Source organism: Melospiza melodia, chromosome 1 (genome assembly GCF_035770615.1).
Source record: "Melospiza melodia melodia isolate bMelMel2 chromosome 1, bMelMel2.pri, whole genome shotgun sequence".
NCBI lineage: Eukaryota > Metazoa > Chordata > Aves > Passeriformes > Passerellidae > Melospiza > Melospiza melodia.
The window spans coordinates 127,149,304-127,166,184 of NC_086194.1; the positions used below are offsets into that span (position 1 = coordinate 127,149,304).

Here is a 16,881-nt window from a genome sequence, read left to right on the forward strand (position 1 = left end):
AGGCTAAATTGTTTGTTTCAGTAGCCCTACTTGCTGTGCTACCTCCCCTACTTATCTGCCACTGGAACACCTTTACCAGGGCTGATGTTTCAGTTGTCAGAAAGAACAAAACCAAGAAATGTTCCTTAAAATCAAACAAGCCCTATCTCATCAAAAACCCAGTCATGTCTGATCTCCTCATGGTAGCACACTATAGTATTAGCAAGTAGCTACAAGCCCAACACTGACTTGTTTTACTCAGCTCTCCTGCAGAGGATGAGTGGGTAGGAGTATTTATTTTAATTGACCAACACACCACCACTCACTCCCCAGTCTGACTTTTCACTGAGACAAAAATATTTTGTGAAAAAGATCACCCTGAATAATATTAAGTATAAAATAATTCTGTGGATGTTTTGATACATATGTCCAGGAGAGGACAGTGTCCACCAACAACTCAGTCTTATCTTCACTTGTAATGTTAACTTGTTTTTCCTGGGTATCCTTTAATGCAGGCAGTCAGCAAAGTGGGTATTTTTGTTTTAGTAAGTCCTTCTGCATGTTAAACACATTAACCCTCAGTTTGCTGAAGTATACAAAGAAATTGCTTTCCTTACATACTAAAACTTACATTTTCATTAAAGTTAACCTGCCCTTTTGTTCAGTTTGAAGGTTGGCATTCAGTTTCAGCCACTCATCCGTATTTGCTGCCTATATCAGTCAAATCTGCTGTGGGAGTCAGTTCTCTCCTCCCTCTAGAACACACACACACACACACACACTGAACGAACAAAGCAGTTTTAAGCCACCAAGGAAGATCCCAGGGACAAGTAAGGACATGTGGACAAATGACAGCCAGCCAAGACTTGAGGCCTACTAACCTTGACATACTCCCTGTGATTGAACAAATTATTTTTGAATACAAAAATTCCTCTCCTGATGTCAGTTTCAAAAACAACTCGGGAAGTTAATTTTAGCTTTAAGTGACAAAAACATCTGCTGGAATTTCTGTGCAGTAGAACAGATGAGATTTATTTAGGATCCTTTACTTAAACAAAAAAACACTTGCCCAAAGCATTAGCTATTACACATCAACTGCTACAGGAATCTTGTGAGGAAGGAAACATATGGAGTGAAAAAGGCACGTTTAGCTTGCTTTTCATGCCAACCTGAACAGTCTCCTGGCTCCCATGAAACTGAACACCAACATGTTTGCATTCTGAAAGGCCCCCAGTGCAGGGACCAAAGGGAAAGCTGACAACAAAATTCAGCAACAAGAGGAAAACAGTAGTGACAAGTGGATATAAAATGTTGGCACTTCATACAGAACATTTTTATGCACTGGAGTTTTTGGGGGTTTGCTTGGACTTTTCTGAGGGCTGAGGTTTTTTTGCCTTTTTTTTTTTTTTAAGTTTGGCTCAGCTGAAAAAATTCCCCTCTTAAAAAGAAGTTATTTGCTTCCTGATTATTTACTGTACTACTCTGTCTCTCAGATCCTCTCCCAAGAAGTGTAATAAAAATTAGGTCTACTCTCAACTCTGTGAACAATCAGCAGGATGCACACTACATAAAAAAACCCAACCCAACAAACAAATAAAAATTTCCCACCAAAACAAAAAAACAAACCAAAACAAAAAAGCCAAAACAACAACAAAAAATTCCCTAGAATAAACATGCAGATTATATGTGATACTGGCTTCACCTGTCTGTAGATGTACTTCCCAACACTTTTAATTCCTTGGAACCAACAGATTTATTCCTACATTTCCAAGCCCAAAGCATGTATGCCCCCCCTGCCAAGCAAAAACTAACCCTCACTTTTCTGTGAAAACTCTCAACTACTCAAATAATATTGAAGCACAGTTTAAAGCTCAGGTTGTCTAGATGAAGACAGAAAATCTTATTTAAACTGTGGGCTGAACAGTGTCAGGTAATCTCATGTGCAACCTAAAGGCACAGATCCTCTACTCATCTGAGGGTACCAAGATTTAAACCAAAAGAAATTAATATGGTCTATTTTCCAAGGGACTTGTTTCCATGTGGTTAACACAAACAGAAATTAAAAAAAGTAAAAGTTATAAGCAAATTCAAGGGTGTAAGGATGGAATTAAGTGATGTTAAAACATTCTGAATCCCTCACTTGTCCTAGCATCAAGAGGTTACAGTTTTTGCTCTGAAAGGCCCCAGGTGGCAAAGCAGGCAGTGCCTATTTGACCAATGCACACAGTTAGAACCAGACCCCCTGACAAAACAGGCACAAATTGGAGCCAGCAGCTCCAGGCAGGTAACACAGTTCTGAGGTCACATGAAACAGATGCTGTACCAGGCCAAACGTGGCTACTACCAACAGCCTCAGAAAAGAGGCTAAAAATACCACGCATCTCACATCCCCTGAGAAGGTTCTCCTGGAGGCAAAGTTTAAATTGTCTGAGCTTCTGGGGAGAAAGAGTTTGCATCAATATATTTGGGGACAACTCCCAGTGTGCCAGGTAAAAAAGCCTAACATTACAGCTCAATCTATAATGTTGTTATAGTCATTTAATCCCATAAAATACAGCCATGTATTCTATAGTCATTTAGTCACATAAAATAAAGCCATACATTCTTATCTAAATGCAAAACAGATTCAAAAAAGTTTCCACTTTTCTTTAGCAGTAGATTATTAGCAAATTTATGTACCCATTTTACTCCAACATCCTAGGGTCTCTTTACTACTAGAAGACAGGCAGCTCAGAGAAACAACTGAGGTAGATGTACTTGTTTATTACTTGTCATTACTCTTCATAAAATCAGGAGCTCTGAAATGCTTCTCCAGTCACCTGCTCCCTGCGGTTCTGACAGCACACTGTGCAGCATCACAAGGAGTTGGAAAGTAATTTTTTATAGTAGATGGAAGAGTAATTCCTGTTTCAACTCCTCAATACAGTGCAAATCAATATGCACCATCATTTTCATGTTCATTATATACTGCATCCTCTCTCCTCACTGTTTCCAAGGCAGTGAAGGCAATTCAGATGTCCACCTTCACCTACTGCTTCCTCCCCACTCACAAACTTCCTGCTCTGATTAGGGAAGGCACTTAGCCAAGGCCATAAATACCACATTGCTAACAGCACAAGAGCAAAACAACATGCTTAGTCAGCTGGTTTATGTTATCTCTCCAAAACACTCATTCCTCCACCCAAGCCCTCATTTGCTTCAGTCTCTGTCTAGCATGAGACACGCACAGGTCGACCATTGAAATATCAGGTCTGATGCTACCAACTCACTTCAACAGCAAGTTGAAGTGAAGTCTGAACTACCAAGACACCAAGTAACTAAAGCCTATCTAGCTTCCTTCTGTAAAATTACATATTATTTTCCAGGTTTTACAGAAATGTGGTGTCCTCATCATCATCCTGTACATCCAAAACACTTCCAGAATAGTCTCTTTGAAACATGCTGAAGTCTGGCTTTATTTGTAGCACAAATGTTATATTGCCCTTTCACTGAAACTGGAGAATAGTGGTGTCTGTTACATCTCATTAACTCCAGACCTATTGTCCTCCTTTATCGGCAAGGAAACAAACAAAAATGGATCATTTGACAACACAAAATAAGCACATAAAACATGGATGAGACTTTTAGAATAAGACTCCCTTTGTTCACATTTGAGTTTCTGATGCCAGGCTAGCAATATTTTTCATTCATTCCTGATACCAACAGAAGGATCAAATAACTCGAAATTAAAGAGGCAATAGGAGGTACAGGTCATTAAAGATAAATGAAGGAATTAAAATCCACATAGATTTCAATAAGATCTAATAAAAAACAAGTGTGTCCATTTTTAAACAGCACAATATATTTTCTTTTTGCTTATTTAGATTGGATCATCAAGATGCAAAGGAGCACACCTTGGAAAAACAGTCTTTATAAAATCATAGCACAACCAATTACTTGTCAAACATCCCTAGCAAAGTTTTAAAGTCAGTTTTTCAGAGATTCCTGTGGTCTATTACCATTAATGCACATTATAGAACTTTAAGAATGGACAACATCCTACCTGTGTTTTTTGATTCCGTTTGACAGCGCCTCCCCACTTCCACACACCTTTTCTTCAGACATGCTTGAAGTTATTGTATCTTTTGAATCCATGCTGTCCTCTAAGGAGTAGGCTGCTGCTGTTTCAAACCCACTTAATGATTTTTCAGATTCCGAATCTGCAAAAGAGCAGGTGCATGTTAATGAATCTACCGCCTGTGCTAGGCTTCAGTCACTAACAGATCTCCCTGCCTTGTACAAAACTGAAACCTAAGTAGCCTACTGTGTCCTGATGACAGCATCCATTTGGTAAGTAACTAGTACTGCCAGAGACTGCTGCAGCCCAGCATCTAGACATAAAGAAATTGCACAATAAGTAACACCACAGTACATTAAAAATCCTCTACCAAACTGAGCCAAAATCTGGCATATTTATTAAATTGAAGCTACTAGACCTTGCCTAGGACAAGTGCCAGTGCCATACAGATGCCACACCAGATGCCAGTACCCTACCAAACAAACAGGTACCTTGAGTAGTGACTCCTTCTTCAGTTAGGTGTAAGTTCTAAGACTCTCAGTGCTGTTCACCAACCTTCACTTCCCAACTCACTGAACAAGTATCAAAGAACAGAAGGATGTATCATATAGATAATACCAACTACGTAGGTCCCAGCAAAGTCTAAGTGATAAGCTCACCAATCAACAAGATAAACTTTGTTCTGTGGAAGGCAGGTTAATAGTACAATCCACATCACATCTTAAACTAAACCAAACATCAACAACAAAACCTTCTTTCCAACCAGTGTTTTGGTCAGATAGTGTTTGTCCAGCTCTGGAGAACAGACAGTCTTGCCCCAAATCAGAAGGTACTAATTTCCTGGCAAAGGCTGTATTTTTGGGTTAGGTTTTCTTTCAAACCTGACAAGATTATCTAAGGATTATCCAATTTCAAATTCCAGGAAGTGAGGGAACAAGTCAAGACATTAACTTCTATCTCATTTGAAAAATTCTTTAGCAGAAAACAGGTACCACACTGAATGGCAAACAGCTTAATGCAAGCCTCACTGTTCCTGAAAAACGTACACCCAATCTAGAGTAGATGGTATTCCTGCTATGTACTGCTTCCAGCATATGCTGTTGCTCTTGGCTGCAAAACCCCAGAGAAATAACTGCAAAATTAGTCATTCTCTCACACACTCGTTCTAATTCAAAACCAGTAATCAAAATCTGCTGAAGTAGCACAGAGTCCAAAAGAATATCTCGCTCACAGCTGTCTAATGCCAGGTGCTCTCTTGTTTTGTCTTTAAAAAGCTATGCCAGTAGCTTCTCCAGAACATGCAAATTATATATTGCTTTGCTGAAGGGTGTGTGTATGTATATACATACATATATATAGATAGGAGGACTTTGTACCACATCCAGATCACATAAGGGTCCGGAACAGGACAGAATCCTGATAAATGGATGGGCTATGTCACAATGTCTCCATCTCTTCTAGAGAGAGATATCTAGAAGCATAAATGAGATTTTTCACTTAAAACATCCATGCCTATCCTCATCAAGACAGTTCTGAAATTAAGCCAGTTGCTAGGGAATGAAAAGAACTTGCCAGCTGGTGCTCAGGATATGTTAAAGAAGTGGACTAGCACTCCAGAGAATCTTCTCACAATTTTCCCCAAATTTGTCAGTCTAGTTCTGTGCCAAGTTATGACATAACATATCAAAGCATTAGTTTGGTGGGTACTATATTTAACAAGTAGGGTAAGGAAAAGCATTTTTACTTGAGACAAGTTTGTTACATAAAATACAGATTTGTCCAGAGATCCTAAACTCAGGTAGCCAGGAAGATGGAATTTTCCTGCACATCCAAATACTGCAGAGGAAGAGACTCTAGGAGTGTGACCCAAGTGGGGCCTCAGCTTTCTGACCACACAACAAGCTATAAAGCTCCTTGAGGTATGTACTCCACCTGTCTTTTAAGAGAGCTGCTCAACTGTGCCAACAGTTATCATGACAAGAAAAGCATGAAGCCAACCCAGTAACACAAAGGAAAGGCTGGCTCCTGTAGGGTCCTTTCTTCTCTTGTACCATCAGGACTGTCTTGCTTTCAGACAAGAGTCATAGCGTGCAAATTCCTTCAATCTGAGTCTCTGCAACAGACCCAGGACTCCAGAGCAGAAAGGCAAGAGCAGATAAGCTTCACCAGAATGGCCTGTCACTCTTGGATATAATTCTCAGTATAACAAAGATTTTTAAATACCAGACACATTCAGTTCTCCTCATGCTGGCCTTACAGTGCCAAGAGAGGATTCTGCTGGACTGAGCTCTGCACCTGCAAACCTCTCCAGAGCTGTAGACACTGATCAGACAGCCTTCCTCAGGGCATGAGCCTTACCTAATGCAAGAATACCATGCTGTACAAGAAGAAACAGTAGAAGAATGAAACACAACTGTTATAAGAAACTGCTCCCTAGAGAAACCTCACCCATTTTCCTGAGAAACAGAGAAAGTACATCTACAACAGTACCTGCCATCAAAAATCTCAGTCTCCAATCCCTAAACCTCAGCCACCTCCTTTAACCCAACAAATTTAGAAAGCCTTGAGAGACTGTTAGGATGCCAGAGTGCACAAGCCTGGTACTGTTCTGTGAGCACAGATCAACAGGCAACTCAAACTGAGCTTTTCCCTGTGCACTTGCAGCGAACTCTTTTCTGAATTAAGATTTGCATACTCCCCCGTCACTGTAAAAAAAGATTTATATTCACAAGTTTCTACAGAGCAGCTGTCAAACAGATGACTAGGAGAAAATGAAGGGGTTTTTTTTTAATTGAACTTAAGGGGTTGTGGGCTGATGAGGGGGGAGAAGGAATAAGAGTCCCTGTACAGAAGCCAAAATTTTAAAGTGATCCCTGAGACAAGACCAGGCTGACTAGGAAGCTCTCCAGCTCACAAAACCTGAAAGAGTAATAGTACAAACACCAGCTAAATTTTGCAAAAGTGGGAGAGAACAGGGAAACAGCAGAAGCAATGACAGAATTTTAACTCAAGGGACTTCATTTCCTATTGCTACAAATGGTAAGTTTTCAGATGCAGATAGGAAAGTCTGGCCAATATTTTTGATTAATAAATAAACCTGAGAAATATAGTGTTTAACCATTAGCACTGTTGGGTTTCAGGTCTGACCAGGTGTTTCCCATCTCTCTGAGACACCCGAGTTCATTCTTTTAATTCTATTCAAGGCAAGAAGTGGCAGGCAGCAGTGTTCTCACAAAGGCTGTGAAGTATTTTTGGTACATGTTCAAAAAAAGCCACTTGACAAACTACTCTAAACATGGAAGGAAGGGCAAGAGGTTTGTTTGCTTTTTGTATCATTTTTACTTTCAAGTGATCTGATTACTGTAGACAAACTAGGAAACAACAAGGGATGTAGTCTGCTACTTATTGTACCATTTAGAAGAGTTATTTATAAACACAGCACCCAGTAGTGCTAGATACCAGCAGAAGCTATACTATGACAGGTTAGCTTCAGTATTTAGTGTATTTAAATATTCCTGTAGCTAAATAACTGCTTTTATTGCAAGATTGCATGTATGCAAAGCCATCAATAACCCTCTCAACACACACAAAATTCTGTTTGCAGAAAAAAACCCACTTCTCAGATAAAACCTGTTTAAAAGAGAAAAACAAAGGAAGATACAAATTCTTCCCAAACTAGGTGCACAATTTGCAAATGAAAAGGGAATCTTATCTGAAAGGCAAAAATGAAGTACTTTTACTCTTCAATTCTTGACCTGCTTAGCCATTTTTCAGCCTTTTGAATGACCTCTGCATTCCTATACCATTTTCATATGCTCCTGGTCTGTATTAATCAAAGCTAATAACTTCTCCACCTCTCTAGGAGATGCATTGGTCTTCTTGAATTTTGCTACTTGTTCAGCGCTCCTTCCCTTCCCCAGAGCCCTTCCGTTCCACCCCACCCTGCTTTAAACATAGAAGAGTTTGACACATGTTAAGCATTCAATCCTGAAAGTGAGAGCTGCAGCACTCTGTGTGGTATCGAGTTTAATTACACATTTCCACCACGCCCATGATCAGCGGATCACCCCGCTGGGAAGTGCTGCTGACTGACCTATGGCTATCAGAGCTCAGATTAATAACACCCTTAACTTTGCTCTTCTTAACACTGGATATCATGCTTTGGTAAGACAAATAACTGTCATTTTCTCTAGGTTCTTCCTTTAATTTCTCTCTCTTTGCAGGGATTTAGGAATTACTGCAACAGTCAAAAAGTACTAACAACAGCATATCACTTAAAGATTCAAAGAAAGGAGACTTCAGAAAATCAACTCCAACTCCAGTAAGTAATCTTACCACATTGCAAACATTTTCCTCACTCCAGTTTTGGAAAAGGAAGAGGATATTTCTGTAACTCTGGCCACAATTTCTACAAACAGAACCACACACCACAGACTTTAACAGTGAACAATTCAGTCTATGCCAACACTAGCAGGTAGCATGGATCGGGCTGGAGCAGATCTGCAAGAGGAACAGATGGTGCTGAGGACTTGACAATCAAACCAGATACATTTCTAGTGCTGTTCTCTTCAGATCTGCTCTTACTCTGCTGCCATAGACTGAGCTCCAATAGGAGCTGGACTGTATCTTCTGATTCAGCTTCATTCAGGTGCAATTGGAATTTTCTACAATGTGAACTAGAACATGGCAAATAGGGACAAGTAGTTGCTGCACTGACTACATCCTTTATGATACACCTCTTCCTCAAAAACCTGCTTGAAAATTGCTCTGAATTGCCCCATTAGTGATACTTCTGTTGAGAGTAAACAAAAAATTATTTTTTAAAACATTAAATAAATAAATAAATAAGTAAAGAGCAGTGGCATCTTTTTTCAACCTGTCAAGTCAAAACTAACAATTCTTCAGCTCAAAGTGCAAGCCTACTTATGCAACAGTCTCACTTCTAAACTCACTCCTACAGCAGGGATTTAAAAATTCATAGAACTGCAAGCAGAAAAAGATGGCATCCTGATAGAAAAAATACTCTAAGTAGTGCCATTTTCTCACTGACAGACATTATAACTTGTTATATCACCCTGTTAAAATACATTGGTGTTTGCTCAATCTCCCACACAACTTCAAAAGGCAATTCATGAATATGGCTATTTGTCCAAAATCAATATAATTTGACACTATCAGTTTGCAAATCAGGTTAAGCAAAAGCTTTGCAGACAGTTGTAGCAATTTAGATTTCCAGAAACAAAAAAACCCTCTCCTCAAACCATACTAACAAAAAACTAATTCCATTCATGCTTAAAGTGAAAGTGGTAACATGTATTCAGCAGTCACGAAAATACATCACATTTCCCTTTTTCTAGCCACCTCCCCATCCCCGCCCCCTTCAGAAACAGAAAGGACCTTAATCTCTGCAAAGCGCTAAATGTGAACAACCTAGAGAAGAGAATCTAACACTAGGCTGATTAAACTGACAGACAGCCAAGAAAGTAAGTCTATCCCAGAAAATTATTTAAAATGCAATTAAAATGAATTATGTCAAGTAACTTCTCACAAAGGAGAAAGAAATCATGTTTGGGTTTTTTTAGGTATGTTTGTATATATATACGCACTCAGCAAATTTCCCAATTTTACAAATCCACTTGATAAGATTTGTTTGTAGCTTGCAAGGACAAAACTAACACCTCTGACAACAGGAGAGCTGGCTTTGGACACTTTCATTCAACAGTATTTAGAGATCAGGTCAGTTATGAGATGTGTCAACTAGCAGCTCTTTAAAGCTTAATATTCTCTCATATGCACAAGGCAAGCCCAGCTGGAGAGACTACATTCCAACTGCATCAGATAAAGAACTATTCTCTGCTTTGTTGACAATCAAAAGAGCCTGAGGCCTTTGAGCAGAATTGTTCCTTTGGTTCCAGAGGAAGAACCTGTTTTAGTGTTCCTCAGTCTCTTCTACTTGAGGGCTTGACAAATCTGCTGCTGTGCCAAAGAGCAAAGTCTCCTTCACAAAGTTGATTCACTGTTCCTGTGCATAGACTTCCTTTGCCTGTTTTTTTCACGGCTTAAGTTTCTCACTGCTGAACACCTACCAAGGAGTCTGGGAACACTGCTTTTCTCATCTGTTCAGTTCAGAACACTGCTTTTCTCATCTGTCAGAAGCATCAGACAGTTCAGTTCACTGAAAAAGTAACCCCATCCTTGCTAGTGAAGTTTGCCATCACAACCCAATTGTCTGCTACAGTTAGATTATGTTCACCCTCAAGCTTTTACAGATCCCTTGTAGTTGTAGACAGGTGTGTGCTGCCGGATCACCCAGTTAGAGCTACTGCTGAGCTGCATGCACTATGTACAGCCTCTCTATACAAATGCATGCTGCAATCATTTCAGGCAGCTCAGAATCTTCCAACTATTGGCATATTCTGCATATGAAATTATGAAAGGTATTCAACTGAAGAACAGATAAGGAAAGAAAAGACATTTAAGAAATGCATGCAGGATTTTGATTCATCCTTTTCTTTCATGTTTAACACTTCACGTACACAAAACTGAAATAAAACAAGCCCTTCTTAATATCATTATCCCTAAAAATTAGGGATTTTTATAGTCTTAGTCTTAACAACACAACAAAGGAAAAAGCACACATCACCACGGACAAAGCAAGTCAGAAGGCTACAACATACAGTTACCTTTCCCAAAATAGGAGCCTTATGTTTTGCTATTTAAAAAAAAGGGTGTAGACTCTCAAGCAATCAGACCTTTCACTTCTGTCCTGTGGTTTTCTAACCTTTAGTCATCCTAGGGTGAAGCAATACAATTCTGCAGGTGAGCTCTGGCAAATTTTTACAGTCTTACTCATAAAACACACCAAGCTTACTCCTAAAATTAGGTCTGTGTTAGAAAGGCAGAGATTTCACTTGAAGTTAGACTGCTTCCACTTTCTTCCCCCACCCCACCTGCCCCAAAAGCATTCACTACACACATGTTGTCTACATATTCACATTCTAGACATCACCACTTACCTGAAACAGCATCATAGAACTGCTCTTCACTGAGGATGCTGAGAGGCGGAGATCCCTTAACCAGAGACTGCTCTAGTTCATGGTGCTCGGTAGCGAGTGTCTCTAATGCTTCTGACAAGATCTTGTTTTTCTCCTGCTCATGCTCCAGTTTCAAATTCCTCACCTATAAGTAGATACATGTATGAATAAAATCTCATCTCTCTGAAGAATGTGTAGCTGGAAGCTATTCAGAAAATAGACTCTAATGAATAAATAACTAGCAAACAGCTGGAACTGAAACCGCATGGATTAATGAGAATATTACAGTACTTGTGTGATGACAATAAGGTTGTTAGTCAGCATCTTTAGTAGCTGAAAAATCTGACATGTAAGATCTGACAGTATCAATCACAATTCTGTAAGTGAATTGAAGCCAGATAACTATACCCTAAAACAGAGGGGAAATATTTACAGCTCTACTTGGATGACCTTAACTACGGAGTCAGTGATCAGTTTCTACGCGCACCAAGCTCCTTCTACTAGTCCGCTCCAATTTAGGCCAAGCAGCATCATCTAAATTGAATTACAGAGCAAATGTGAATGCCAGCTACAAATAACTACAACTGAACTATGAGCTGAAAACAGTTAACCCTGAAGATTACAGAAGGAGGTTAAGAAAGAGATTCCTCTGGTAGCTGACTTAACGTTGATATAAACAGCCCTCCCTCTGAACTCCCTGAACAGTTTGCAGAGGAGCCAGAAGTTAACAAAAAGAGAAGCCCAGCCAGCAGACAGTGGACCTTTTTTAAAACCCATACATGCAATGGGCTCCAGGGCAGATGATGTTATCCATGTTTTGAGTTCAGTACTAGTAATGGAAAAGCAACATGTCCTTCCTATTTCCTCTTTTTATTTTTTGCTGATGCCTCCCTGCCTTCTGTGTCTGCCAGTAGAGGGGAAAGGGCTGTGGCTGAAGGCTCAGAAATGGCCACTTCTCCCAGCCCAACAAGGCTTCAGCGTGCTGCTACCTCTCCTTCAGTCCTTAAACCATCGAGTCTTGCCCTTTCTTCCTTCCAGTCCCTTTTAGAAAGCATCCCCAACCCTGCCTTGTCCTCCAGTTTACTCTCAAAGGTCAGTTTACAACACTAATTCCCCTTCCACTAAGAACATGCAAGGACATGACAATTAATCTCTTGGAACAGTTACAGGGACAACTTACACATATACCAACATTACCTTTTTGAATCTAATTTAAGAACTGTTCCTATGTCCTCTCTGGTTACAGTTTACATTAAAGCTTTACTTTGGAGGCTTCAGCCCCCTCGGTTATAACCACTTCTCAAACAGTGGATTCAGAGCTGAGCACAAAAGGAGCTAGCAAGGAGATATTAAAAGAGATTTGCCACTTCCAGAAAAGAGCTTCTATGCTGGTGAAAACATATCCTCTAGAGAAAGATTTATAGAAGAAATTTTCACCCCCTCAGTTGTGCCAAATACTAAATCAGCTGTTTTGGCTGCCAGGCTCTGAGTATAAGGGGGGAATCCAATTAAATGATAATTAAAAGAGTATAAAATTGGGTTGCTAATTGAAAGCAGAAAAACCAGTAAGTCACTTACTGTCTAATAGTTTTACTCTGAACAAAATGAAAAAAGCCTGGACTAGTTACTGTCACTTTCATTTAAAGTTCACTCTGACAGTACCAATGAAGCCAATTACTGCAATATTTCATACAAATCAGACATGCCATTGCAAAAGATCTTTTTATTAGGCAGTTTCTGCTAAATACATTTGGTACACTGTCAAACAGTTATGGAACCACCAGCTTAGAGAAACAGCATCAGTATTTTGCTCTCCTGATACAGGGAGGATAGAGGACTGAAAATAAAATGGTATACTTTTCATTCTTATTAAACAGCAAAGTAAAATCAGTTATGAAACTGCTATTTGCAGTAATACTGTATTTGTACAATTGAATTAGATGCCATTATGCTATAATGCTTCGGAAGTGATTTGAGTGATTTAAATCTTGATCTAAAACTTACAATCTAAAAATTGAAATAAAATTGAAACAATCTAAAAACCTGGACCCTTTCAGCATCCTTTAGTCACAGCTGTGTGACTAAAGAAGCAACAACACACAGAGGCCTAAGACCACACCTGCTCCAAAAAAGTATTTTCCTGACCTTAAGGTTGCTCTGTCCTATCATAATGTAGAGCTAGTCAGAATTGCAGAAGGTGTACTACAAATAAATTCTCTTTTTGTAAAATCAATTTCCAGCTTTACAGTAAGGTTCACTTTTCTGTGTGCTCCCAGACCTCCTCATTGCCAGACACTTACTAGTACAGCAATTATACACCAGTAGGCAACAAATACCCAAACTTTTCAGCTGTTCCATAAGCAACAGGGTGCTAGCCAGAAGCTAAGGAATAAAGAAAATCCACTTAATTTTATTGTTTGCAATTGTTGGAATGTTCATTCATAACTGAATAAACTGGATTTAAAGCCCCCTTAATCAATATTTAGGGGCTTGAGATGAAAAGTTATAATATAGCATTTTTTTCAACAGTATGGAGGTTATGGGATGGACACACACATTCAGACAGAGTCCAGAGATTGCCCTACCAATCTCTACAGCCTGGCACCTCTACATTAGTCATTCCTTGAGGGCCGTTGTCAGGAAACACTGCAGCAACATCACATCCTTAAGCACCAAAACAGTTTCACAGCATCAATATGAGAATGAAAAAAGATTTTAAAAATTATTCTACTACCCTTATTTTATTGATTTTGCCTGTAGAGAAGCAATGCTGGGAGAGATAAAGCTGGCACAACCCTGACGTACTCAACAACACAGGAGAAAGAACCTTGCTTGAAATAAGCAGGGGTTTTTTTGAACACCAAGCAGCTTTAAGAGATACTTCCATTTTGTCAATAATAAAAGTCAAAGTAATGAAGTTCACCTCCTAAAACCTACTTACAGTAAATTGAATGTAAAGGGATGATGTTGTTTTGCTTTCTCAGGATCACATACACTCTCTTCCCAGTTTAACATGAAACAAAGCAGGCAGATTGGGGCTGCTTTCAGAGCATAAGATTATTGTAATTGACCAACTGAGTGATAAATTTTCCCAAAATGTAAGCAGCAGATTTCCATTTTGCATAATTTTGCCATGCTCTATTTCTCATTCACAAGACATGGTCAATGAACAGGATTCTGAGGTGAATTAGTCCATCTACCTTGCTACTCCACCACCACTTTTGGAGATGGCATTTCAGCTTTATCCCTTTTGCAGAAGCTGTTTCTTTCCCATTGTGTCTTTCTTCAGTGTCTCAACACAAAAACATCTGCAAGATTACAGAAGGAACCTCCAGACTAGCTTTAAAATTTGTTATTAATACAAAAAGTGTAGGATTCATGTAATAAGCAGGAAGAAGAGCATAAAAAAACGAAGCTGAGAAGCATTTCAGTCTATTAAACTGGTTGCAGAGAGATCAGTGTTCTTCAGTGAAGTATCACCTGATTTTATGAAGTTGCATCAGCTGAATCTTAATAATTTTATGAACTGACAGAAATATTCATGTAATGCAGTAAATATCACACCAAAATGATGCAGATACCTGTGTTACACACAGTTCTGGAAATCCAGTCTGAGCAAGAGGAAGTATTGGAATAATCATTTTACTGACAGCCTGAGTAAGGCACAGCTTGTCATCCAGCTGCGGTTTCTGTACCTTTCATGGTGGTGCCTGAGCTGAGAGACAGATGGCAAATCTTACTGGGTTCAGCTCCTCATCCTCCAACCATGGAATGGCTGCCACCATTAGACGCCTGTCACTGGTGCCCACAATGCCTGTGCCACCAGCAGCATTCTCAGCTTTCCTCAGAGCCTTACACAGAAAGTGGCACCGAGTGCTCAAGTGAACCCGGCATGAGGCCAGCTGAGCTCCCAATGCCCAGCTGGCCAGGCCTCCTACCTTATCCCTGTCAGGAGCTGTTGTGAACCACAGCAAATAGTTATCAATGAAGCTGGGCTTGTGCTCACACTGTTAGTCAAGGACACTTTAGATCAGTCCTGCCTCCATATCCAAAGAGAATGGTATTACAGTCAAACTTCAGATTTCCTGTTTCTGATGGAAGCTATCTACCCTTGTCTCACAGAAGCAAACAATCACTCCATCATTATCCTTACAGTTATAGACATAGCTATAACCTCAGACTGAAGTCTTGGTGGTTCTCTGTCAATGTATCTAGATCAGTGCAACAATCCACTTTTAAAAACATACTTCTCCAGCTGAAGATGTTTGATATCCACGGTCTGGTGCTAGTTTCACTTTTGGTTTAATTGAATAGAAATCTGCTTCCAACAGCTTCCTATATAACATTCCTGTAAACACTACAGTAAAATTTGCTATTTGTGAATTCCACACTGTAAGTTTAAATGGTAGAAGTGAGTTATTTTAGCAATCAAACTGCTCTTTCTTTTGTTAAAGGAAAATAGCAAACTATTTGCAGATACTCTATTGCCGTTCCATATTATCTGAAATCCTGCTAAGCACAAGAGCATGGTTTAAAAGTTAATTTCTTCATTGTGTACTACTGGCAGAAACTTCATATGCTTATTCCAAAATATCAAAAAGCTTATCTGTGTGTAACATACACCAGTCCCACTCTGTTCTGTACCCTCAGTCTTACTTAGGTAGGTAGGAGACCAGTAACAAGCACCAAACCACTCTTTTTTATTCCCTTTTTTCTTTTTTAACGGGTAAAGTCTTGAACTATATCAGCACAGCCTGTAACCAAGGCCTCTCTGTCCATCCTGAAGACATCTTAGTACAATACACAAAATACTTGCTTTGTTTGGTGCTGGATGCCTTTAATTTAAATTAATGCACAACAACAGTGGCACTTCTGTGGGGTAGGAAAGGATCACACCACTCTATGCTCAGCTAATAACTGATCATCTCAGCAACATGCTACTGCAGCTGAAAATAAGCACTAAAGCAAACATACAGCGAGCAAGGCATAAAACAAATACAGACACCCAATAATATGCAGTGCTACATGCTTTCAACATTAGAACAGTAAACTAAAAGACAGCATACCTTAGATCCCACTTCTCCTGGACTGAGAGAGGAAAGACAGACTTCACAACACTGCAGTGTGATTTAGCTGAATTTTATTTTCAGGCACTCAACCTCAGTGCTAGGAGCGACTGCCCAAAACACACAGACTTCAGAGTTGTGCTGAAAGGAAGTACCTCCTCTTTCACAGAGAAACCATGAGGGGATCTGAAGGCAGACTCTGCTGGAATGTCAGAACACTGCGTACCAACCCTGCTCTGCAGTAAGCTGAGCACAGGAGAGCTGCCCGTAACACCGCCTCACCAACCGCTCTGATGCCTCAGAAGGGAGGGTTTGCTTTTCAAAATCAATGGCCTCGTCCAACTGCCACAGAAATTCCATCCCCCCAAAATGTCATTTCTGATGGGATATTTGCCACAAAGCACAGAAATGAGGTGCAAGTTTCAGCTGGAAGGTAAGGGCTAGATTAATACATGGCTGGAAATTAACACATGACCAAGGAATCAGAAAAACACTGCTATAGTAGAAGTGGGATTTTTATGCGAACATCTCCCAGTGCTTTATATGTGCAATAATAAAGCAAAGCAAATCAAACCTGCCATTTGTTTCACACTACATCTATTCATCTGAAGCTGATAGTTTCCAGGATCAGCTACTCCAACAGGACATACTATACTGAAAGAGAGAACTTAGCACTGCACTGTAACACACTGCACTACAGAAAACTCGTCACAGAAAGCACTGGGAATCCAAAACGAGAACTCTG

The 16,881-nt window shown here is 39.7% G+C and overlaps 1 protein-coding gene across 3 annotated transcripts in view; it reads right to left on the bottom strand.

The window, feature by feature from the left end:
• Positions 1-16,881, bottom strand: part of OSBPL1A (oxysterol binding protein like 1A) — a 78,083-nt gene that overhangs the window by 19,351 nt on the left and 41,851 nt on the right. For all 3 annotated transcript variants that reach the window (XM_063167571.1, XM_063167576.1, XM_063167583.1), the window contains 2 exons: positions 11,053-11,215; positions 4,022-4,178 (listed from right to left, as the gene is read on the bottom strand). In XM_063167571.1, the coding sequence (XP_063023641.1) occupies positions 4,022-4,178; positions 11,053-11,215 (320 nt within the window). The remainder of the gene's footprint in view (positions 1-4,021; positions 4,179-11,052; positions 11,216-16,881) is intronic.